Raw genomic sequence first — 23833 nt, 5'->3', positions numbered from 1 at the left:
TTTCCGCTCCTCCGATGCAAAGCGCAAGGGAGGGGGCTTCACCAGAGAGATGCTGTGGCCTAGAGCGGGTTGTTTTTACGTCACGTGGTGTTGTGTTTCCAGGTCAGAAGGAGTCGGTGCTGAGCGGGGTGAGGGAGATGTTTTTATACGACACTGGAGGACCTTATGGTGGCTGAGAGGGGAAAGCTTCTGCAGTTTAGGAAGTGGGCATTTTAGCAAGTGTGGCATGGAAGACACGCTGCCCCTATTGCAATTTTCTTTTCTGCACAGCTACTGAAGATGCAGGAGCCTTTGGCAATCAGCTTTATTTTGCCTGTTTATTAATGCGTATCATTGTTTTTCGCTTTTGTTTTTTTTGTTTTGTTTCAGCGTTATTGTTGGTTTTAATTTTCGTTGTGAGTTTGCCGTTTTGTTTTGAAAAGCCACTCATAAGTCCTAATAATAATAATAATATTAAAAAATTCAGTCTTCCTTTCCCCAGGAAGAAACAAGAAACTCAGTAACAATAGCACTGTTCTCTCTACCTTTGTGTTTATAGGGAACTCGTATTCAGAGGGGTACTGAGCCCCACTAACTCCTAAAATCTGCCCCAAAGGGTACGTGGGGTAAACATAGGACAGGTTTAGGGGAGTACCTGGAGGAAGAAGGGCACGTTCTGTTGCACTAGTATAAATCCTTCCACTAATGTAATGAGAGACTGCTGGATATACAAGCCATAACATTTATTGAATGTTTTTCTGTTTAGTGGCAGCAAAGGGGCTAGAACTGTTCGGAAGAAAAGTGTGGCAGTGAAGTGGGCAAAACGTTTCTTTGCATGAGAGGGAAAAGACACATTCAGATCCGTTTTTGTAGGGAGGCAGAGAGGAAATGGTCCTAATTTGAGAAGGGAGCAACTTGGTTCTTTATTTGCATACAATTATTCAGTCTTGTTGGAAATAATGGGATTTTAATTAATCACAGCTAAATTGCCCCACTAATTTCATTTGGATGCATCTCAATGAGTTGGATTTGAGCTGATGTATGTGGTTGAAGGCCGCTGATTCAGGCTTCAGAATGGAAAAGCTTGGAATTAACCTTCATTTTTACGAACTTAAATAGTTTAATTATTAAAATTTCTTTGTTCTTAAGTGTACAGTTATGAATACTTCATGAAGTTCATAGTAGATATGTCTCCAGCTCTTATTATTAATGGAAATTGTTGTGTAAGTAGATTTATGAATTTTCCTTTTTTTTTGTCTTCAAGTGTCTTTTGGTGTTCTGAATTATATGTTTAATAAACTGGGTTTAACCTGCTTGCATTCAGTTTTATTTTAACCATTTAGAAATAAAAATAAAATTATGTGGTGCAGCTATAAGCATTTTTACTCCAAAGCAAACTGTCCTGAGTTTAATGGGATTCAGGCCTAGCAACATGCTCTGCTATTCTCACTCTGAAACAGTTTCAGAGATCACTTTAGCTCTGCTGCTGACTTCTGGACTTAAAAAAAAAAATAGATAAATTTAGAACTACAGAGGACAGGTGAGACCCTCACTTCTGCCCCATGTCTCCTACATCCATGAACTCAGTTTGTACCTAAGTAGGGTGCTGCTCATTTGAGCAACTTGAACACTGCAAGCTTCAGAGAAAGGCAGAGATGGGGAACCTGTGGCTTTCCAGGTGCTGTTGGATTCCCAGCTCTCCTCAGCCCAAGTCAGCATGCCCAACGGTCAGGGGTGGCAGGAGTCACAGACCTAGAGTGCCACAGGTTTCCCTGCTCTGGGCGTTGGGGACACAGCATCATAAAGGCTGCAGCAAGGAGAGCTCGGGGAATTTCCAGACTGTCACTATTTGAATGGGATTCAATTACACAGGGAGTTGTTATTCTGCAACAAACACGCTTCCCCCCACAAAAGACCGGACTTTTTGCAGTAAGGAAAGTGACAGGGAAATGCACTGGAAAGTGGGGGATAAGACTTGCTGTGGTGCAGCATTGACGAGCCAATCCACATTGCACATTTAAAGCACAGCCAAAGCTCATGACTTCCCTCAAAAAAATACTGGGAATGGTAGTTTCCACCCACAGATGTGCAATTTCTGGCACCCTTAACCAACTATGGTTCCTGGGATTCTTCTGGGGAAGTGATGTGCTTTAGTTAAGATTCCTGCACCACACGTGGTTGGACTAGATGACCCTCAGGGTCCCTTCCAACTCTACAATTCTATGAAAAGCACATGGGACACTTTAAATGTGTGGTGCTGATGTACCTATTATCCAATCTCCCACAAACAAATCAGGATGAATGCTCAATAAACAGGCTGTCTCGAAGTGCCCTTGATTTAGCCCCACGTTTTTAACTTAAAACTGCCTGGTTTCAACACAGTTATTTTATGCAAGCATTTCATTAGCCCAGACGTTCTTCTGGCTGACACTATTGTTTCATCTTGGTTTTTTTGTTTTGTTTTGTAAACCCGCTGCACCACTGCCTGTGTTTATGTTTGTTTTTATTGCATTGTTTTATATGCTGTGAGCCAGCTCCGAGCGCTGTGTTTTGTGGGGGAAGGGCGGGATATGCATTCCCCCCCTAAATAAATAAAATCAATAAAAGCCGCTCCGCTAGGTCTGCTGTAGTCATTTCTGCCGCAACAGCTTCTCCCCCAGAGATTTAAAAGCCGAGAGGGTGTTTCCTCCCCCCTCCTCCTTTGGGCTTCAGACCTACTAGGAAACTATAATGGTCTGCAATATGTAATCAATAGTAAAAAAGAAATGTTCTTCAGCAGCTGCAGTCTCTGAAACGGCAGCCTCTGCACAGTGATTAACAAAAGATGTTGCTGAGCTGGAAAGGACATGGAAAAGGGCAATCAAAATTATCAAACAACTAGAGCAACTTCCCTATGAGAAAAGGTTAAGGGGTGTGTGTGTGTGTGTGTGTGTGTGTGTGTGTGTGTGTGACAATTTTTCTCCAAATTTCCCCTGCTTCAGATTGCTGGAAATTATTGAGTCACAAAATGGAGGCAACATTTGACATAATCTGGCAATTACTGTCCTTTTTTTTTTTTTACTGAAATCTAATCCATCTTTGAAAATGGTTGAATTCTATGCTGCACTTTTTTCCTTGTGGCCAGGTGTTTCAGAGCTCACCTTTCCTCAAGTTCAGTGCAGCTGCTGGAAGTGGTAAGAGAGGAAGAGTGTTCTTGTAGATGGCTCCTGCTTGTCAGCCTCCCAGAGGCATCAAGCTGGCCACTACCTGGGTGCTGAAATGCACTTCGGCAGGAAGAACCAGCTGCACAAATATAAGATGGGGGGCACCTGGCTTGCCAGAGGTACATATGAGAAGGATCTAGGGGTCTTGGTAGACCACAAACCTAACATGAGTCAACGGTATGATGCAGCAGCAAACAAAGCTACTGCCATTCTAGGCTGTATAAGAAACAGGACTGCACTACAGTGGTATCTCGGGTTACATATGCTTCAGGTTACAGACTCCGCTAACCCAGAAATAATACCTCGGGTTAAGAACTTTGCTTCAGGATGAGAATAGAAATTATGCTCCGGCAGCAGCAGGAGGCCCCATTAGCTAAAGTGGTGCTTCAGGTTAAGAACAGTTTCAGGTTAAGAACGGGCCTCCAGAACAAATTAAGTACTTAACCTGAGGTACCACTGTATTATGCCTTGGTCAGACCCCACCTGGAGTCCTGTGTCCAGTTCTGAGCATCACGATTTAAGGGTATTGACAAGCTGGAACATGTACAGGTGTGGGTAACTAAGATAATCAAGGGTCTGGAAATCAAGTCGTATGAAGAATGGTTCAGGGGGTTGGATATGTTTAACCTGATAAAGAGGAGACTGAAAGGTGATATAATAGCCATCTTCAAATATCTAAAAGGTTATCATCACATGGGAGATACAGCAAGTTTGTTTTCTCCTGCTCCGGAGGGTAGGACCCAAACCAATGGTTTCAAGTTACAAGAGAGGAGATTATGACCCTGCATTGTGGAGAACAACCCCAACACAGGTTTTAGCGAAGCCTGCGTACGGTACCAATTCTGCCACTTCATTCTACCATCTTAGTCTGCAAGTTCATGTTTAACAACTGTGTATTGTTACACTTTTTTTTTTTAAAGTATCAACCTCCAGCCATTTCACAGAAGAAGAATGCTAGAGAAAAGTACGGTCCTAGGCAGAATTTCAGAGGCGGCCAAAAGAGAAACAGAAAATAAAACCCGTAATTTACCTTACAACTTGAAACTGGAGCTTCTTCTCAATATGGAATAAGTCATCTTTAGATATAAAAAAATAATGGCAAAAAAGGAGGGGGAGAATTTAATGTAAAATCTACAAGTAATGCATATCCCTAATAAATTGAATTTAAGGTTTTTTTAATGCATTTTTACAACTACAGATTCACAAACATTCATAGGAAGGAAGCAGTGTTCACCTCTCCCCGTGCCTCTTCATGTGAACAGCAAACATGCAGACACGTCGAGGGATATAAACGGACGTGAAAGGTGGATTTAAGAATAAGTGAGGTCAAGGGAAGCTGGAGGAGGGTGGTGGGCTGATAATTTCAAGAGACGGTGCAGCTCAGTTTCTCCCAGCAGTACAGGCAGATTCCAAGAAAGGCGTCCATTTCAAGATGCCCCATCTTTGAGAAAGGTGTCCATTTTCTGACCCCTCTTACTTCTTGTAGAAAGATGGAAGTGTGGCCATTTTCCTCTTGTGGAGGCTTGGGCAAGACCTTGTTCTGAAGTCCTAGAGAGGATGGTACAGTCCCCATGCCCTTCCAGGCACTGTGTTCTCTGTTGTCATGGTACAGCAAAGCCAGGGGAGCCAGGTTCAAATGTCCCCACATCCATGAAAGAGAAACTAATTGTGATGGAGTGCCATGTTTGTTTAGTTCTTTAACTGTTTGTGTATAGAAATAGGGGGGGGAGGACCCCCAATAAGTGTCTGAGCTGATAGTGAGTGTCTCAGGTCCAGAAAGGTTGGAGGCTACTTTTCCACAAAAAAGGGTGTTTGCAAGGGAGAGGAGCAAAATGCTGCCTCCTTCCTTGTCATTGTATTTCAAGCATTTTTCTCTCCAGCTCACTGCCAGTGAGGAAACTGCTTCAAGACAATGAGCAAGGAAAGGGGAGCTGGGGAGGGTTCAAGGTTCGTCCCCCACACCCTCCAAACACACTCCACGTCGTGGGATGAACAACACCTCCCTCTACCATCACAATCTTTATTCCCCTGCTTAACAAAAAAAATCAGGATTGAATAAACTATACAATTAACTTCTCCCACCCCACATCTAGTTTCACTCTTACTGAGCGTCATATGGGAAGTCCCTCCTCTCCAGCCTTATCTCCCTCACAGGGTTATTCGTTAGAACAAAAATTGATTTCCACTCCTGCCTGCCCCCTTTTCCATTTGTATTTGGCCCTGAGCTCCTTGAAGAAGTTGCAAATTATGGGGCAGGTGCTGTCGTTGTTACCTTAGCACAGGGGGAGAGAACTACTGGCCCTCTAGATGTGGTTGGACTACAATTCCCATCATCCCTGTTGACTATGCTAGCTGAAGTTGATGGGAGTGGAGAGCACAGCAACACCGAGAGGGCTGCAGGCTCCCCAGCTCTGCCTTAAGGGTGCAAGGATTCCTTATCATGTTGTTCCCAATTTATACGGAGTGCCCATAGCACCCTTCACCAACCAGGTGCCCTCCAGGTGCTGTTGTGCTACAACTCCCACCTGCCCCAGCCAGCATAGCTAATGGGAGTTGTAGTTTAACACCACCTGGGGAGCAGCCTGCCATAACTGGCCAATCCTAGATATATGAAGGGGAGAAAAAAACAGATCAAGCTGAAACAGCCCTACTAGTGGAAGGGGGTGGGGAGAGGTGAGCAAAAAGACTACCATTATCTCTCTATCCTTCAAAATATTGATTATTTGTATTTATTTATTTAAAAATCCCTTCCTTTACTCCTTTCTAGATCCCAAGTGCTGTGCCTGAACTTCCAGGTTGTCATTATTTGCAAGGAGGATCACAATCTGAGGAAAATCAGGGTTGTGCGATGATAGTTGATAGTTCATTTGGAGGTCTTGCACAACAAACCTACTTCCTTCGGGGTGGGGAAATGCTCAAGAAAGCGTTGGAAAACACTTGCCTCAATGTTACGCCATCTAGCCTCCTCATGAACAAATCAGAATGTCCTTCTAATCTCCCTGCAAGCAAAGCAGGACAAAGGCTCAACAAACAGCTCACCTGGCAGCACCTACGAAACCTTCCCTTTCTGCCTTTGCAAGAAGACGTGTCCACCTTTTGGGTGGGTGAGATCTAAATTAATTTCTCCTCTGCTCCCAGTATGCTGCCCTATTCTGACTCTTCTACATAAACTTGCTTTTCTTCATCTTGTATACACTTAGGGCTTTTTTTCAGCCAGAACTCTCCAGAACTCAGTTTTGGCACCTTTCAGGCGGCCGCCATTGCCATTACAGTCAAACTTCGGCTCCCGAACAGCCCCGTTTTCTAATGATTCAGCTCCCGAATGCCGAAAATCTGGAAGTAAAAGTTCCAGTTTTCTAATGTTTTTTGGAAGCTGAACGTCCGACGTAGCTTCCGCTTGAGTGCAGGAAGCTTCTACAACCAATCGGAAACCACGCCTTGGTTGTCAAACGTTTCGGAAGCTAAACGGACTTCCAGAATGGATTATGTTTGACAACCGAGGTTTGACTGTATAAGAGGCGTTCACAGTGAGTTCCAGCACCTCTTTTTCTGGAAAAACAACACTGTATACCACAGTGAACTCTAAAAGTAGGGCTGGAGAATCTGTGGTCTTCCAGATGTTGGTGGACTCCAAGACCCATCAGCTCCAGTCAGCATAGCCAATAGTCAGGCATGATGGGAGTTGTAGTCCAATTTTACCTGGAGGGCCACTGGTTTCCCACCCCAGCATTATGTAATTTCCCCATAAAGCTCCATTCCCTTCATCCTGGAGGGGGACAGTTAAGCAGTCTCCTTCCTTCCCTTCCCATCCCAGTTATTCCTGGGAGCCCCATTTTATCCAGGACACGCCAACTGTCCGCTTTGGGCAGGCCAACATGTCTGTTCATTGATGGACAGCTGTAGGCAGGCTTCAAGTGATGTGACGTGTGGTTGAATCAAGAAGACAGCACAGAGTTTGCGCTTCTTCTCACATTCACCTCAAACTGGACCTTTGCAAGAGAGACGTGTTTAGTTGCTAGTGTATAGTACATGCACGTTTGAACCGGGCCAGAGAATCACCCTTTCTCCAAGAAAAAAATGCACATGCACCTAACCTGCTTTTAAAATTTTCTCACTCACACGCACTTTATGCAATTTGCTCTCCACTCCTTAGTCCTCCTCTTCTTCCAGTACCCCCATACTAAGGTCACATCCACACTAGGCATGGACAAATATGTCAAGTACAGTTTCTCATTTCCCCCCAATCTTAAATTCATTTCTCTGCTTTTCCACATCAGTTTGCAATTTTCTCCTCTAAAAAAAAAAAAAAATCCTCATGAAAATTCATCAGCATCTTAGTGTGAATTTATCCTAATATATACATTTTTTGCATGTAATTTTGCCTAAAACGCACATTTCCCCAAAGCAATTTCCTCTAATATAATTCATTTTAATGGTATTTTTGCTAGCATGTGCATTTATATGCACACCTTACCCTAGTATATGCATTTTGTACACACTGTTTGCCTGCACAACCGCATGGCAAAATTCAGAGAAGTGCAAAGTTCAAAGGATGGCTGTGTTTTGGATCGCGCATTGTTTCAGAAGACGCAAATTAGGCAAGTTCGCCTTTAAATGCAAACTGAATCTAACCTCTCCCCTGTCACACAGTGCATTCAGGGCACTCTTACACCACTTTAGCAGTCCTAGAGAATCCTGGGGATCGTAGTTTGTTAAGGGTGTGGGAACTGTTCCATGAGGACAGCAGCCTTGACAAACTACGGTTTTCAGGACTCGAATGGTTTCTCAGCCCTGCTTCCACATTTGCTGTGTATCAGAGATGGGGAACCTGCAGCCCTCCAGAGGTTGCTGAGACTTAAACTCCCATGATCCCTGTTCACTGGCCATGCTAGCTGGGGCTGCTTGGAGTCGGAGTCCAGAACCATCTGCAGAGTCATGTTAACCCCTCCTCCCCAAAAAATCAATTCTTTAACATAACAGGGTCTCCTAAACACATGATAAGCCTAGCTTGTTTCCAGTACCAGAATTGAACTGAGCTTCGAGTCTTTCTATACCACAGTAAATCACTACTTAGTTTTTTCCCCCCCCATTTTGGCAGCCCAGGAGGTTTCTTGGGATTTGGGTGTGCTTAGTTGTTGCTACTGTAAAACAACCAGGAGTCAGAATCTATTTGTCAACCTGCTGCAACTATCACCACAATCGCAATTGACCTTGTGCCTCTATAGGAAACTTTCTCAGCCAGAGGCCACAGGCCCTCATGGGCAGCCTCCCAGGAACTTCAAACCAGTGGCAAAGGGGTCTGGAGGGCCGCATTCTGGACCCCGGGGGCTGAGGTTCCCCACCATTGTTCTATAAAACTATAGATTCCCTTGGTTGATTAATACAACGGGTCTGGAAAGAGGCTTGATTTAGTCAGGCCAAGCAAGTGAGCAGCAAGAGCTCAACATTCCTGCATTGCAGGGGGTTGGACTAGATGACCCTTGGGGTCCCTTCCAACTCTACAATTCTATGATTCTATGTTAAGACTGGGGGCAGGCACTTCCGCTGTGACCTTGAAAGCAATTAAAGGATGATCCATCTAGTGCTTTACATCATATTTCTGGGTGGGGAGGGGACCGTTTGTGGTGCTCAACCTGCAACGTGTGCTTAGCTCATGGCCTTGACTATTCGGTCAGGCCCTCTTCAGAGGAGGTCAGTACAGCATGCATACAAATATCCCCACCCACCCAAGCAGAAAAATGAAGGGCAGAGGTGAGCTTGCCCTAGATTCACTCAGGGCGGGGGGACAAAAATAGGGCCACACGTCACAGGCTAGAGGTGGTAAAACAGTGGGACTGGATTAATTTGTTCTCAGCCAGGTGCAGCAGAGGATCGTTTGCCTGCAAGAAACTTGTGGCGCAGTGGTTGGGTGGCAGAGGAGAATAACAGTTACACAGGTCTCCTGCCATCCCATAAAATACTTTTGCTTCTACAAATCTACACCCTGCCAGCTTTCCAATGACAAGGGAAGGAGGACAAACTACATCTTGGGGTGCGAATGGGAATGCTTGGCAATTTCTCAGAGGAGAAGAAAGGAAATGGACGACAAGCTGTCCTCTGAAAGGACCAATATTCTCAAAACCAATGAAATGCTCATATAAGAGTGGGTTGGGTGTGCTGAAAGACACCGTCGAGCTTCAAGGCGGTGCCAAATTTAGAGGCCCAAAAGGCCCAGGCAGGTGTTTCCATGCAAACTATGTGTGGGTGGGTGTATGTCATAATAAATTTCCCAGGATCCTTTGCAACAAGCTCCCATTTTGTGGTGGCGACCGCTCAGGGCAGCTTCAGCGGACGAGATGCTCTGGACAGGTTTCCATAATGGAAAGCTGCCTTGAGAGACACTGCCTTGCAAGAGCTGAATTGTTCATCTTCATGCCGAGTCCTGCCCACACTCCACCTTGGCTATTCTCTGTGGCACGGATAGGGAGCTTACAGATGTTGTTGACTCCCAACTCCCATTGGCCCTGGCTGACATGGCCAGCAGAGAAGGGTGATGGGAGTTGCGGTTCAGCACCAGGCAGAGGGCCCCATCCCTGACCCAAAGAGAGTCACCAGAACACAGGAAGTTACCTTATGTGGTCAACCTGCAGGTCCCTCTGGCTCAGAACGTTCTACACTGACCGTGAGCAGCTCTCTATGGTTCCAGGCACAGGATTCTCCCAACCCTAGCTGGAGGCTGTGGGGACTGAGTCTGGAACTGCATAGCTTGTGTACTACCAGTGAGCCACGGTCCTTCCTTTGACCTCAGGAATGGTCGGCGGAGTTTGCTAGCTGGGAATCACAGGCAGGCGGCAGGGACCATAAGAACAAACCTGCCTTTGTGCCAAGTCAGACCACAGGTCCTTCTAGCCGAATGTGCGCATCTCCCCTTATGCATGGGGAATGGAAGTGGGGAATGCAGCATGCACATGTGCCACACTTGCGCACTCCTCATGGGCTGGAGGCTGGGAGATCTGCACAAACCACAGGCCTAGCCATGTTGATGCCAATCACACCAGCAAGCCTTAACAGCCAGGATGAATGACCAGCCTTTGGAGGAAACTTATACCTATGGAGAGAAAAAATATACGTGTCTTCTTTCTAAATTGTAAGAGAGATTCCGCGCCTTAATGTTAGGTGTAGAGAATAAAAACGGCCCTCGAGATTACAGAAGCTAAGGCTATCCCTGATTTACAAGATTCCTGGCCGGGGCGATGGGTGAAGTGGCCCCATCAGGAGGGCCGGCCTAGTGACCAAAGCCTCTCCCCGCTCTTACGCGCATTTATATGGCTCCTCTCCCGTGTGGACCCTCTTGTGACTTAGGAGGTGGGAGCTGGAAATGAAGCACTTCCCGCACTCCAAGCACTCATAGGGCTTCTCCCCCGTGTGGACCCGCTTATGGCTGACGAGCCGAGAGCTGGAGATGAAGCTCTTGCCACACTCGGAGCACTCGAAAGGCTTCTCTCCCGTGTGGGTCCTCTTGTGTGTGATGAGGGAGGCTTTCTGCCGGAAGCTCTTGCCGCACCCTGAGCATATATATGGCTTCTCTCCCGTGTGGATCCGGCTGTGCGCCGTCAGGTTGGAGCTCCGGCTGAAGTTCTTGCCGCAGTCGGGGCACTTGTACGGCTTCTCGCCCGTGTGGGTCCTCTTGTGGTCGGTGAGGTGGGAGCTGCTCCCGAAGCGCTTCCCGCACTCCAAGCACTCGTAGGGCTTCTCTCCGGTGTGCACCCGGATGTGGTTGATGATCTGCGAGCAAGCACTGAAGCTCTTCCCGCACAGCGTGCACTCGTACGGCTTCTCTCCTGTGTGGGTCCTCTTGTGGGTGATGAGGGAGGCTTTCTGGTTAAAGTTCTTGCCGCAGTATGAGCAGCTGTAGGGCTTCTCTCCCGTGTGGACCCTCTTGTGCGTGATGAGCTGGGAGCTGGTGCTGAAGCTCTTCCCACACTCGGAGCACTCGTACGGCTTCTCGCCCGTGTGGGTCCTCTCGTGGGTGATCAGGGAGGCTTTCTGGTTGAAGCTCTTCCCGCAGACCGCGCACTTGTGAGGCTTCTCGGGCATGTGGGTCTCCTCGTGCCTCATGAGCTCAGAGGGGTGCGAGAACCAGGTCTCGCACACCGAGCACTTGTAGGGCTTCTCCCCGGTGTGGATCCTCTCGTGGATCACCAGGTGGGTTCTCTCGTAGAAGCTTGCCCCGCAAAAGGAGCATTTGTGGGGCTTTTCAATTGGCTGCATTTCCTGATGGCCAAAGCTCTGGCAGGAGCTTTCCCCCGAGTCAGCATGCCTGTGGGTTCCCTCCTGGGAGGAACCTTCGCGTAAGCCCCTCTCGCCTTCCTCAGAAAGCTTGGTGGCCTTCCCAGGAGGGCTTTCCAGGTGACCTTCTGGCCCCTGGCGACTTTCAGTCTTCCCGTCCATCTCAAGGCCTTGGAAACCTTTCCCTTTGGCTCTTTCCAGCGATGCCCCACCAATACCCACTTGATCAGGCCGGTCGGCCTGAAAGGATGACTCCTCCTCGTCGTCATCTTGCACTTGCTCATTGCCTGTTGGAACACAAATACAGTGGTCACATACGCTTCAGGTTACAAACGCTTCAGGTTACAGACTCCGCTAACCCGGAAATAGCACCTCGGGTTAAGAACTTTGCTTCAGGATGAGAACAGAAATCATGCAGCAGCGGTGCAGCAGCAGCAGGAGGCCCCATTAGCTAAAGTGGTGCTTCAGGTTAAGAACAGTTTCAGGTTAAGAACGGACCTCCAGAATGAATTAAGTTCTTAACCCGAGGTACCACTGTATAAGAATCGTAGTGAAGGGCCCTGCTGCATCACCCCAGAGGCCAGCTTCCTCTTTCCCACAGTAGCCAACCGGGTACCCCTCTAGCAAGGCCACAAACAGGATGTGTGGGCAACAGCCTTCTTTCCTCTTTGACCTCCCAACAAACCATGAGATTCCATTTAGCTAACACCGACAAGCTAATTCCACAACGGAATACTGCGTTATTTTATTTCTTCCAGCGATCCCCACCCTTACTCAAAAATGAGCTCAAGGTGGCGTTTTTCCAAGGAGTTCAAGGTGGTGTACATGTTTCTCCCCCTCCTCAGTTAATCTCCACAACAACCCTGCAAGGTGGGCTAGGCTGAAAGGCAGTTAACCGGCCCAAGGTCACCCAGTGAGCTGCATGGCTGAATGGGGATTTGAATCGTGGTCCCCCACGTTCTAGTCTGGCACTCTAACAACTCTGCTACACTTGCAAGCCTGTGAGGTGGTTTAGACTGAGAAAGAGTGATCAAGGAGACAGCAGTGGACTTCAAGTCTGATCATACCTGAGCATTGGACATATTGGCTGGGGTTGGTGAGAGTCCCTCGCCCCTGGGGTTTCAGGAATACTTACCAGATAAGGTGGCCTCCCAGTCATCCTCCTGCTTTTCCTCCAAGGGGAGCTGCATCTTCAGGACAGCAGCTGGCGAATGATCTGACATGGGAGAGTTAAATGGCTTCTCCAAGGAGCCTGACAGCTAATTTTTTAAAAAGAGAGAGAGAGAGATGCATAATGGTCAGACAAGTATAAAAAACATGAACGCTACAGGTACACTTACCACCAGCCCCAAACCCTTAATCCAAAACAATTGCCTTATGTTCGGGTTCCTCGGACTCTTGCAGGTACCGCTCTGCCAGGGCTACGGCTCGGGTGCAAGTCTCGGGGCCCTGGTCCCTGACCCAGCTCTGCATTTCCGGAGGCAGGACAGTCAGAAACTGCTCCAAGATCAGGAATTCCAGGATCTGCTCCTTGCTGTGAGTCTCCGGCCGCAGCCACTGGTGGCAAAGTTCCCAGAGCTTGTTGCAAACCTCTCGGGGCCCCTCGGCCTCCTCATAGCAGAAGAGGCGGAAGCGCTGCCGCCTCATCTCGACGTTGACCAGATCCTCGTCCAGAACCTCCTCCTTCACTTTCACCGGTGACTCTCGACTGCTCTCGTAGGCCTTGCTGGTGTCTCCACTGAGGCCCGGGGGGCTCTGGTCCATGCACTCGACCTTAGGCCACCGGCCACCTTCAGCCCCTCCCTTGAAGGAGGTCTGGAAATACTTTGTGTCTTCTCCTAGTGAAAACTGGGGTGGTTGGGGGTTCCTCCATCCCGAACGGGAGGGCTGCATCGCCTTCAAGAAGTCCTGCAACTGGGACTCCCAACAATGGTCCTCCGGCTCCCGTTTAAACTGCTGAGGCGTGGCCCCTTCCATCAACTCCCCGGTAGCCCCGACCTGAACGACGTGAAGGTCTCGGGCTCCCCCCTCCAAAGTCTCTCGTGGTTCGGGTCCTGCAGATTCCTGTTCCTCCATTTTGGTTTCCGAATCCAGCTCCTGAATGGGAAAGAGGGTAAAGTAAATTTTGTTATGTATCCCAAAAATGGGGCAGGGTAGCGACCAATGCGAGCTTATGCTGAATTAAGAGCAGAAGAAGAACCTTGTGTCTTAGACCCCATGGAGATGTCTTGGAGAGGGTGATGAGCAGGAATGGGAGATTTGGGAGCTGGAACAAGCTGGAGGATGAGAATATGGGACCTCAGGAGGAGGACCCTGAGCTTCATAACAATAATAATATTTTTCCAAAAGAACACTAAAATACAATAACCTATTAAACATTAAAAGCTTCCCTAAACAGGACTGCCTTCAGATGTCTTCTAGATGTTTGGTAGTTATTTTTCTCTTTGACAACTGGTGGGATGTCAGTGGCCTGCAGCATGTATGTGGATTTGTGGTTGAAGACAAGAGATAGCCCATCCATCTCATTAAATATTCATTGATTTTTAATTGCAGGTCAGTTGCTTCTTTTATTTCTTATAGATTGGGTTTCATTACATCAGAGTTCTAATTCCATATATTTCAGCGCATTACGACTGCTGCAACAAGGAGAAACACCAATTTCAAGCAGCAGCTCCCTATATTCCTAGCAGTGGTCAAGCATCTGCTTTCCAGGCCAAAAGTCCTGGGTTCAATACTGGGTATATCTAGGTAGAGCTAAGAGAAAGACCCCTAGAGAGCCTCTGCTGGTCAGTGTGGACAATACTGAGCTGGATGGGCCAAGATAAGGCCACTTCCTATGTTCCTAGCTCTGTCCCATTTCAGACTGAAGTTGGGGTAGGAGGGTAGGAATTTCACATCCAAACTCTGCTTTAAGATGTCCTACGATGAACAACACACCTCTCCCTATATCACTGGTTCCATTTGGACAATGGATCCCCATGTACCTATGGGGGGCAAGCCACTCTTTACCCTGCAGATCTTTGAACTGCCCTTGGGAATGGATTGATAACCCATAAGAACATTAAAAAATATATTAGAATTGTAGAGTTGGAAGGGGCCCCAACAGACATCTGGTCCAACCCAGGAATCTCAACACATGGTCCCCCATCCAATCTGAAACCATAGCAGACCCTGCTTAGCTTTGTGAATGTGCTAGCAGTTTTATTGCTGCACTACCAGATGTGCTTAAGAAGAGCCCTGCTAGATCAAGCCATTGGCCCATCTTAGTCCTATTTCTTTCTTTCTTGTTTATTTATTAAAAAAAACATTTATGTACCATTGTATCACAGGGGTATAGAAAGCCATAAAACCATACAGTAAAATAATTATAAAAAGCAAGTTAAAAGTTCTCATGATAGCCAACCACATGCCTATGGGAAGCCTGGAAGCAGAACCGGAACACAAGAGCCCTCTCCCCTTCTGAGGTTTCCAGCAACTGCTATTCAGAAGCATTGCTTCCTCCGACCGCAGAAGTAGAACATAGTCATTCAAGTTTCTTCCAGTGCTGGCGATGAGGGCTCCATCCATGCAGTCCAACGGCACTTCCATACAGCAGTTCAGTGCGAGCTCAGTGCTGCGAATGCGTGCAAGTTGTGTGCAGCATCCACACATAACATGGCATCATCAAGATGCCAGCCCATATTATTTCCACATTTAATCTGATCTTACTGTCTCTGTCGAAAATCCACTAAGTAAAAAAACACAGAAACAGTAAATCCAGATTAAATGGCGAGAGTGGACAAGCAAAATGTGGCACAGCGTTTTGATAACGACGACGTCATGTTATGTACCAGCAGCTCCAAGACCACAATAAACTGATCTGTATAAATACATAGCCTCTTTCAGCGGTTCCCCCTGCATTGCAGGGGGTGGGACTAGATGATCCTTGTGGTCTCTTCCAACTCTACAATTCTATGATTCTTCCCCCCACCCCAACCACTTGAAAACTGCTGAGAGTCTTAGCAGACCAGTTAATGGGTTTTTTCTGTCCATTGTAGCACTGTGCTAGATGCTGCAGGATTTTTAACTGTGTTTTTATTGCTTCTTTCATTATTTAAATTGTATTTTATTTTTTGACATAGACTACAATAGAAGGTACGATACAATGCAAAAGCAGCAATAAAAATACAATTAGAACTCAACATGAATATTTAACACACTGCACCCACTGTTCACAGTTGCTGCACCCGCTGTTCAACAAACACACACCACAGACCACCAGATTGAAGTCCATGGGCCACAGTCTGGTCTGGTCCTGGTCTATTCAGGGACACAGAACATAGGAGCTGCCTTATAATGAATCAGATCACTGGTCCATTTAGCTCAGGGGTCAGCAAACCTTTTCAGCATGGGGCTGGTCCACTGTCCCTCAGATCTTGTGGGGGGCCGGACTATATTTTGGGGGGAGAAATGAACGAATTCCTATGCCCCACAAATAACCCAGAGGTGCATTTTAAATAAAAGGACACATTATGCTCATGTAAAAACAAGCCGATTCCTGGACCGTCCACGGGCCAGATTGAGAAGGCAATTGGGCCGGATGCAGCCCCGGGCCTTAGTTTGCCTACGCATGATTTAGCTCAATATTGTCTACACTGACTGGCAGCAGCTCTCCAGGGTTCCAGGCAGGAGATTCTCTCCCAACCCTGCCTGGAGATGCTGGGGACTGAATCTGGGACTCATGGGCACACACCACAACCTCTTTTATTGGTTACAACAAAATGCATCTTCCAAGCCTAATTTAAGTAGGGGGAAGGGGATCTAGCAAGCACCGATTAAGGCCTCTGCAGAAACCTGTGCGCTCTTGGGTGCCACGTTGTTGATCCTTGAATAACAAAGCAACAATGTATGGGACTATTGGAGGGATTACTAACAGAACTTCAGCAAAGATCTAAGAACAGCAAGTTGTTAGTTTGTGTGTTTTTGTTTTAAAGCAAATTAATAAAAAATAAAGAACCTTCGGCTGCACACACAATACGTTTAAAGCACATCCATGACTCCCTCCCAAAGAATAATGGGAACTGTAGTTTCTCTCTCATACAGCGGCGATTCCCAGCACCCTTACAGACTGTTCCCAGGGTTTTTGAGGGCATGTCATGTGCTTTAAACATATGGAGTGTATACAGCCTTAGCACCAACAGAAAGGCAGAAAGAAAGGCCAGGTGAATTTTTCGTGGGAAGGGCATTCCACAATTGTGGGGCCACCACCAACAAAGGCCACTTTTGTCATTATGGCCCATCTAATTTCACACATGGAAAAGGGCAGAGCACAGGACCTCCGAAGCTGATCCTCAGTGCCCACTGGTTCATGTACGTGCAAGAGATTACTGAGGTAACCTGGCCCCAAAGCCATTCCAGGTCCTTAACAACTAATAGCAGCCATTCATGACACAAAGCTCCAAAATAAAAGCAGACAACCATTGCATTGCAGTTAGAGCCACAAAATTCCAAATTTTAGGTGCCAGATCTCAAGCCTGTCAGCAACATTTTGCATCAATTGGAAGTTTATGAGGCATTGGTTTTGTCTGTTTTTTAAAGCAGCTTCGCATGAATAGCATTGCTGTCTTCCAGCCTGGAAGTAACCAAGACACTGATAACTGATGCCAAGGTCCATCTTAAAAGATGAAATAAATGTGTATTAAATAACTTGCTGGCTCACTTTGGCGTTGTGAGACTGACCCCCTTCCCCCTATCCTCTCCCAGGCCCCATCTGACTATGTATTTAAAGCAGTATTATATCACTTTAAACAGTCCTGGCTTCCCCCACATAATCCTGGGAACTGTAGTTTGTTCAGGGTGCTGAGAACTGTTAGGAGACTCCTATTCAACGCACAGAGCTATAATCCCCGGAGTGGTTTAACACTCAGTTCCCCTTCCCAGGGAACTCTGGGACTTGTAAGGGGAATATGCATCCCCCGACAACTTCCAAAGGGCCAGTCACCAACACAGACTAGTACTTTTCAAAGTCAATACCCTTCTCGCATTGTCTCATCTAGCTGGCTATGTTGTCCATGGAACTCCCCGCAAGAGGATTCAAGGTGTGGGATGCTCTGTTCAGTTCATGCACTGTGCTGGCCAGGAGGGTTTGGGCCTCGCCATCCCATCCTCTTTGAGTGCACCTGAGACACACTGCCCCACCTGCCTGGAGGAAGATCAGTGGCAACAGGAAGCTGATCCCCCCCATCTCCCCCAGCCCGCTGCCCCAGGAAGCTGGTCCGCCATTACTGATCCCCTCGCAGAGTTCCGCTTCAGAGGGACTCCCGGATTCCCCGGGGTACAGTTTGGAAAGCCTCCGATTTAGGCCCTGCCTCTCGGGGTGACAGCCTGCCTCTCTCTCAGTTCTTCTGCAATAACAGTTCCTGGCGACCGTGCAAATCCAGATCGCATTAAAGCACCCATGTCAAACCACATGACAATTGGGCACACAAGTGCTCTGAGTCGAATTTTGCACACTTTTAAGTTTCTCCGAGGACCCCCTGCGCTCCTTCCCTCCAGCATTAGTTCCCCACCTCTCTCGTCTCTCCCACTCAGCCCCCCCTCCCGCTGCCATTACTTTGTAGCTTGCATCCGGGTGTCCCCCCCCTTCCTTCCTTCCTTCCTTGAACTCACCCGCGCCTTGCAGCCTTTGTGTCTGCCGCAGCCCTTCGATTGCTCCCAGGTTGGGAAGCGAAATGCAAGAGGCCGTTTCTCATGTCAGACCGGAGGCGGGAGGCGGGACGAGAAGGGAAAGGGAGCCTTCCTCCCCCCCCTCTCTCTGCAGCTCTCATCTCAAATTTCCACAGGCCTTTCTAGGAACCAGAGCTTCATAGGTTTAACCCTCTGAACCACTCAAAGTAGGAAAAACAACAACATCAACAGAGGAGAACAATTGCAGAGGGATAGTGGCCATGTTAATCTATTGCAGTCAAGAGGACTTGACTTGCAGTCTTTTAAAGGCCAGAAAGTGAACAGCGGCGGCAGCTTTTCTTGGACTACAAAATGCCACACACACATTTGTGTGTGTGTGTGTGTGTGTGTGTGTGTGTGTGTAATGTTGCTTTTCTAGCCCTAGTGAAGCCCCTCTCAAATGGTGTCCCCCCCATGTAAACATCAAGGAACGAAAATTAAAACTAAAGCCTTAAAAATAAGAAGGGAACAGAGTTTGCACTCCTCCAAAAGTCCTTTTTATTGTGCATGGCTAATGTTTCGTGCCCATGATGCTATTGGGGTGTCCACATACTATTCCACTTTCAATACTGTTTACATCTTCAAAGGTTTGGAGGTAGAAACACTGTTTTTTCTTTAGTCACTGCATGTCTTGTGGCTTACTGCTGAAATCCTTTAACTTTTCACACCACAAATGTTCTGGAGTATTATTATTATTTTTGTCCCACTTTGGATGCTCTATAGCCCCTTAGGACAGCAATAATGTGGTAGTGTTGGAGAAACATTATTTAACTAATGTTGTATTTCAAACTGCTGTAACCTGCCCATGGGTCTTACAGTGAAATGTGCATAATGAATAACAACAACTAATAAAGTAGAATAAATCACCAGCAACAAATAAAGCAGAAAAAAATCTTAGCTGATACACCCTGATCAGTCACATCTGCACAATATATTTAACACACATTTACACCACTGAATCCTGGGACCTGTAGCTTACCCAACACAGAGCTACAATTCCAAGCTCTTTAAAAACTACAGTTTTCAGGATTCTTTGATGGGAAGCCATGACTGTTAAAAGTGGTATAAGAATGCTTTAAATATATTAATAATAATAATAATAATAATAATAATAATTATTATTATTATTATTATTATTATTATTATTATTTATTACTTATACCCCGCCCATCTGGCTGGGCCTCCCCAGCCACTCTGGGCAGCTTCCATAAAAACCAAAATACAGTAAAATATCACACGTTAAAAACTTCCCTGAACAGGGCTGCCTTAAGATGTCTTCTGAATGTCAGGTAGTTGTTTATCGTTTTGACATCTGCTGGAAGGGCGTTCCACAGGGTGGGCGCCACTACCAAGAAGGCCCTCTGCCTGGTTCCCTGTAGCTTTGCTTCTCGCAATGAGGGAACCGCCAGAAGGCCCTCGGCGCTGGACCTCAGCGTCCGGGCAGAATGATGGGGGTGGAGACGCCCCTTCAGGTATACTGGACCGAGGCTGTAATAATAATATTATTAATTTATATCATTATTATTTATTAACTTTGAATACTGCCCTTCATCCGAAGATCTCAGGGTGGCTCACAGCATCAAAATAAAAGATCAAAACACAAAATACATAATAAAAACAGGAAGGAAAAAAAAAACCAATAAAACCCCTTTTCCCTCTCCTCCAAATATATGGTGCAGAAGTGACCTCTGGGTCAGGAGCATGCTGTAGAATACACCCACAATAAAATACCAGCCCTACATTAAAAGCTATGTGGAATGTCTTCATTGCTTGCCTGAACACCACCAGGGATATGGTGAGGACCAGGGTGTTACTGCAGAAAGGTCTTTGCTCATGTTCCCCCCCCCCCCCCAAACTGGGACATGCAAGAGGAACTTGGAAGATTATCATAATTTATAGGGAGGTTCATATAGGACAGGGAAGTGGTACCCTCCAGATGTTCTTGGGCTAAATCTCCTATCATCCAATGGCCAGGGATTATGGGAGTTGAAGGGTCATAGGGTCCCAATCCCTGATATTAGAGAAACCCACAAATCTATTGCCAATCCATGAAGTGTTGTTTGGGGGTCGGGTATTACATCTTAGGGATGGGAGATTCTGGCAAAATCAGCTTTTCTCATTTTCTAATTTCCCAGACTTATATTCCATTCTCCACATTTTCACATCTGTTTGTGGTGTGTGTGTATAGCCCTCATGAATATTCATCAGCATTTTTACTTCTCCTAATATATGTATCTTGGTATGGTGATTTTACTAATACACACATTTTTATATAGCAATTCCCCCCCCCCGGCAATACAATGCCTTTTTTGTATACTATTTTAACTGATATATGCCTTTTACTGCGCACTTTAGTCCAGTAAGTATGAATTTTTGTAGAAGTCACTCGGCTAGAGAACTGTGCTTCAAAATTAAGAGAAGTACAAATTTCAGAGTACAAATTTCAAAGGACAGCTGTGTTTCCATTTTTGTATTGTGTCAGTGTGAATTAAGTAGCTTAATATTTAAATGTGAACTGAATCAAAGACCTCCCCTTCCCTGATTACATACCCAGACTGGTACAAGGAGAAACACTGCAAACATATACTGCATAATTACGTCTAAGCAGCAAATCTCAGAGAGGAAACACTGGATTATTAGTCAGATTCATGAAACAAAGAGTCTTGGTGGCCCGAGCAAACAGATTTTTGGAATACAGGAAATTGACCATTATTACAGGGTGCACATACCAATGGTGGGCGGGGCAGAGGCAAAAGTGGGAGGAGCAACAGATACTTATTTATTATTATTAAATTTCTATACCCCCTTTATTAAAAAACTCAGTGTAATTCACAAGATGAAAGCAAAAATAAATAGTTAAAACAAAAACAACAAAACAATAACCGCTCCACCCACCCACCCACAAACACATTTAAGAGGCTGTAGAATATTAATCAGTCAAATGATTTTTTTTAATCTTTCTACCGTAGGCTACATTCCAGCCATGTAAAGCAATGCACATTTCTCCATCTAGGGGCGTTCTCACACCCTAGACAGCTTTTAGCTGCACAAAAACATTCAAGGAAGGCATGTATGTATGCTTTCTATACATAAAATTTAAGAGCCTAAGAAGTGTCCTGCTGCATCAGACCAATGGCCTAATCTAGTCCAGCATCCTGTTCTTACAATGGCTGACCTAAGGGGAGCAGCACTGCCTTCTCCACTTGTGAGTCCCAGCAATTGGCATTCAGAGGCGTAGATTGCCTCTGACAGTCGAGGATATAGCCATCGTGTCTAGTAGCTATTAAGAGCTTTCTCCTCTGCAATATTTGTCTTATCCTCTTTTAAAATGAATCCAAGCTGAGAGAGCAAGTTCCATAGTTTTAACAATGTACACATCAATCAGAAATTTGTATCATAGCTTTACTAAAACGACATTAAAATAAAAAGAGGAGAGATGTGTCAAAATGCATGTATACCCTCATGCATGAGGTAAAAAAGTAAAAGGTAAAGGACTCCTGGACGGTTAAGTGACTAGTGTATTGCGGCGCTCATCTCGCTTTCAGGCCGAGGGAGCCAGCGTTTGTCCACAGACAGCTTTCCGGGTCATGTGGCCAGCATGACTAAACTGCTTCTGGCACAATGGGACACCCTGACGGAAGCCACAGCACGCGGAAATGCTGCTTACTTTCCTGTCGCAGCAGTACCTATTGATCTACTTGCACTGGTATGCTTTCGAACTGATAGGTTGGCAGAAGCTTAAACAGAACAACAGGAGCTCAACACGTCGCACGGATTTGAACCGCTGACCTTCTGCTCGGCAAGCCCATTGGATATGCGTCCTCATGCATATCCAGTGTTAGTCATGCCCAGAGCAGACACAACTAATGAAGGTCCGTTAATTTCAGTGGGTCTACTCAGTAAAACCCAGGATCTCCACCACAGTTGTTCTGAAATGGATTCCAAAAAACTTTACTGCAAGAGAGGCTGCCTTCCTTGGAATAGAAAGCTTAATTTCCATTCATTTTCTGATTCTTCGTGTTATTTTAGTAACGGCTTGAGATCTCCGATCCCTGTACTCTGCAGGAGAGGACCTTCTGTAGTTATTACCACATCATGATATAGGAATCGGGCCTTTAGCATGTTGGTACCTGCCCTCAGAAGCCCCTTCCCCATTACAGATCAGACAAGCAAAGTCTCCATTGCCTATTGAAGACCTTCCTTTTTCAAAGAGCCTTTTAAGTGGAGATATTTATCTCATTTTCTATCGGCGTCGGATTTGAAATTGATTTTACATACAAAAGTGGTTTTTAATTGCTTTTACATATGAAAGCGTTTCTCGTTGTTGTTGTTCTCCCTTGCGTTGTTGTTTTTCATTTTAATATATAGGTCACTGTGCAATTGCTTTTATTGCTGCTGGTTTTCATTGTGAAATTGCTTCGAGGCATTTTCTGGGAAGCAATTATTAAATGGAATTTAAATAAATAATAGCAAGCGTTCTCCAACGCTACAAGCATAAAGCTGATGTTCGTGAATATGGCACCTTTCCTCATTCCATGCAACCGAAGTGGATATGACTGGGGGGTCACACCACATGTTTATAACACTCTTATACCAGTTTTAACACTCACTGTGTGTCCTCCCATCCACCTACCCCCGCCAAATGTGAAAACTGTAGTTTTTTAAAGCCTGTTGTGGACTGTAGCTCTGTGAGGGGGTTCTCCTAACAACCATCAGGACCCTGAACATGGTTCCCAAGATTCTTTTGGGGGAAGCCATGACTATTGAAAGTGGGCTCAAGAGTGCTCAAATTGTATGGTGTGGATATGACCTGGCAGTGTCCTCCACTGCACTTGAGGGCCCAGCCACACGTACCTCCCTAAGGCATGCATAAAAGGTCTCAGCAAACAGCCCGCTGAGTCCACGACGCATGAGGGACTGTTTACTTTGGCTCAGCATCCCCTACACTGAACACACACATTCCCATGCCGATATTTTTACCGGACGCCAGAACTAAACCCCTTCTCTCCCTCCTATTCTGAACAGAAGAGAGGCGCAAAGAGCTTTGCTCAGTGAGTGACCACAGCGGTGGCTGGTTTAGACCCCTTTCCTCATTTGACGGGGTGCCAGTTTTGAGGATGGGGCACATATCCGCTCAATTTTGTGTTCCTGTCTCTCTTCCTTCTCTTTCAGCTGTGGCTGCCATTTTGTCTCACACCACGTTCCCAACGCAGCCATCTTGTGTTATGTCATGCATCCACGACAGCCATTTTGTGACTGGTGCCCATGGTGATTTCTCAAAATTCCCAGTGTGCCCACCAGTCCCAAAAGGTTGGTGGCTCCAGATGGCACTGTGCACACCGCATACTCTCTTCTCAGCAGTGGAGGTCCTGCTTCATGATCACCTACTTTCTGAAGCCTCACACCAAGGAGAGTAGCCCTGGTTTATTATTCCTCACCAATTAAAAGCTTTTGGCAGCAGCTCCGTGTAGCTTTGCAATGCTGCCACCCCCTCACCCCCCCCCCCGCAATTTTGTTACCATTTTACAGACCAATTTTATTTTGCTGGCCTCTGTTACTTTTGCGATCTGCTTCAGTTCTGCTGCTTTTATTGTTTTTAATGATGGATGGCTTTAATCTGTTGATTCCCTGGTGCGGGCTGCTTTGGTTTTATTTTACAAGAAAAGCAGGGCGCCAAA

At 46.2% G+C, this 23833-nt stretch overlaps 1 protein-coding gene and 1 long non-coding RNA gene across 4 annotated transcripts in view; one reads left to right on the top strand and one right to left on the bottom strand.

Annotated features, from left to right (window-relative positions):
- Positions 1-12: 12 nt before the first annotated feature.
- Positions 13-2596, top strand: LOC310838278. Its single transcript, XR_014560883.1, has 2 exons — positions 13-102; positions 746-2596. It is a non-coding gene; the product is annotated as an uncharacterized lncRNA (long non-coding RNA).
- A 1744-nt stretch (positions 2597-4340) lies between these two features.
- The window catches only part of LOC310837355 (uncharacterized protein), a 30714-nt gene continuing 11221 nt past the window's right edge, over positions 4341-23833 (bottom strand). For 2 of the 3 annotated variants that reach the window (XM_083723809.1, XM_083723807.1), the window contains exons 2-4: positions 12825-13547; positions 12586-12709; positions 4341-11737 (exon numbers count right to left, since the gene is read on the bottom strand). In XM_083723809.1, coding sequence (XP_083579935.1) covers positions 10473-11737; positions 12586-12709; positions 12825-13526 — 2091 coding nt within the window. In that variant the 5' untranslated portion in view covers positions 13527-13547 and the 3' untranslated portion in view covers positions 4341-10472. Of the gene's footprint in view, positions 11738-12585; positions 12710-12824; positions 13548-18098; positions 18247-23833 lie in introns of those variants that run through there. The other variant, XM_083723808.1, reaches the window with a different exon arrangement.

The sequence above is a fragment of the Podarcis gaigeae genome (genome assembly GCF_964106915.1).
Source record: "Podarcis gaigeae genome assembly, chromosome: 2".
NCBI lineage: Eukaryota > Metazoa > Chordata > Lepidosauria > Squamata > Lacertidae > Podarcis > Podarcis gaigeae.
Note: the sequence above shows the minus strand (reverse complement) of the source record. Positions and strands in the feature narration are given on the sequence as shown.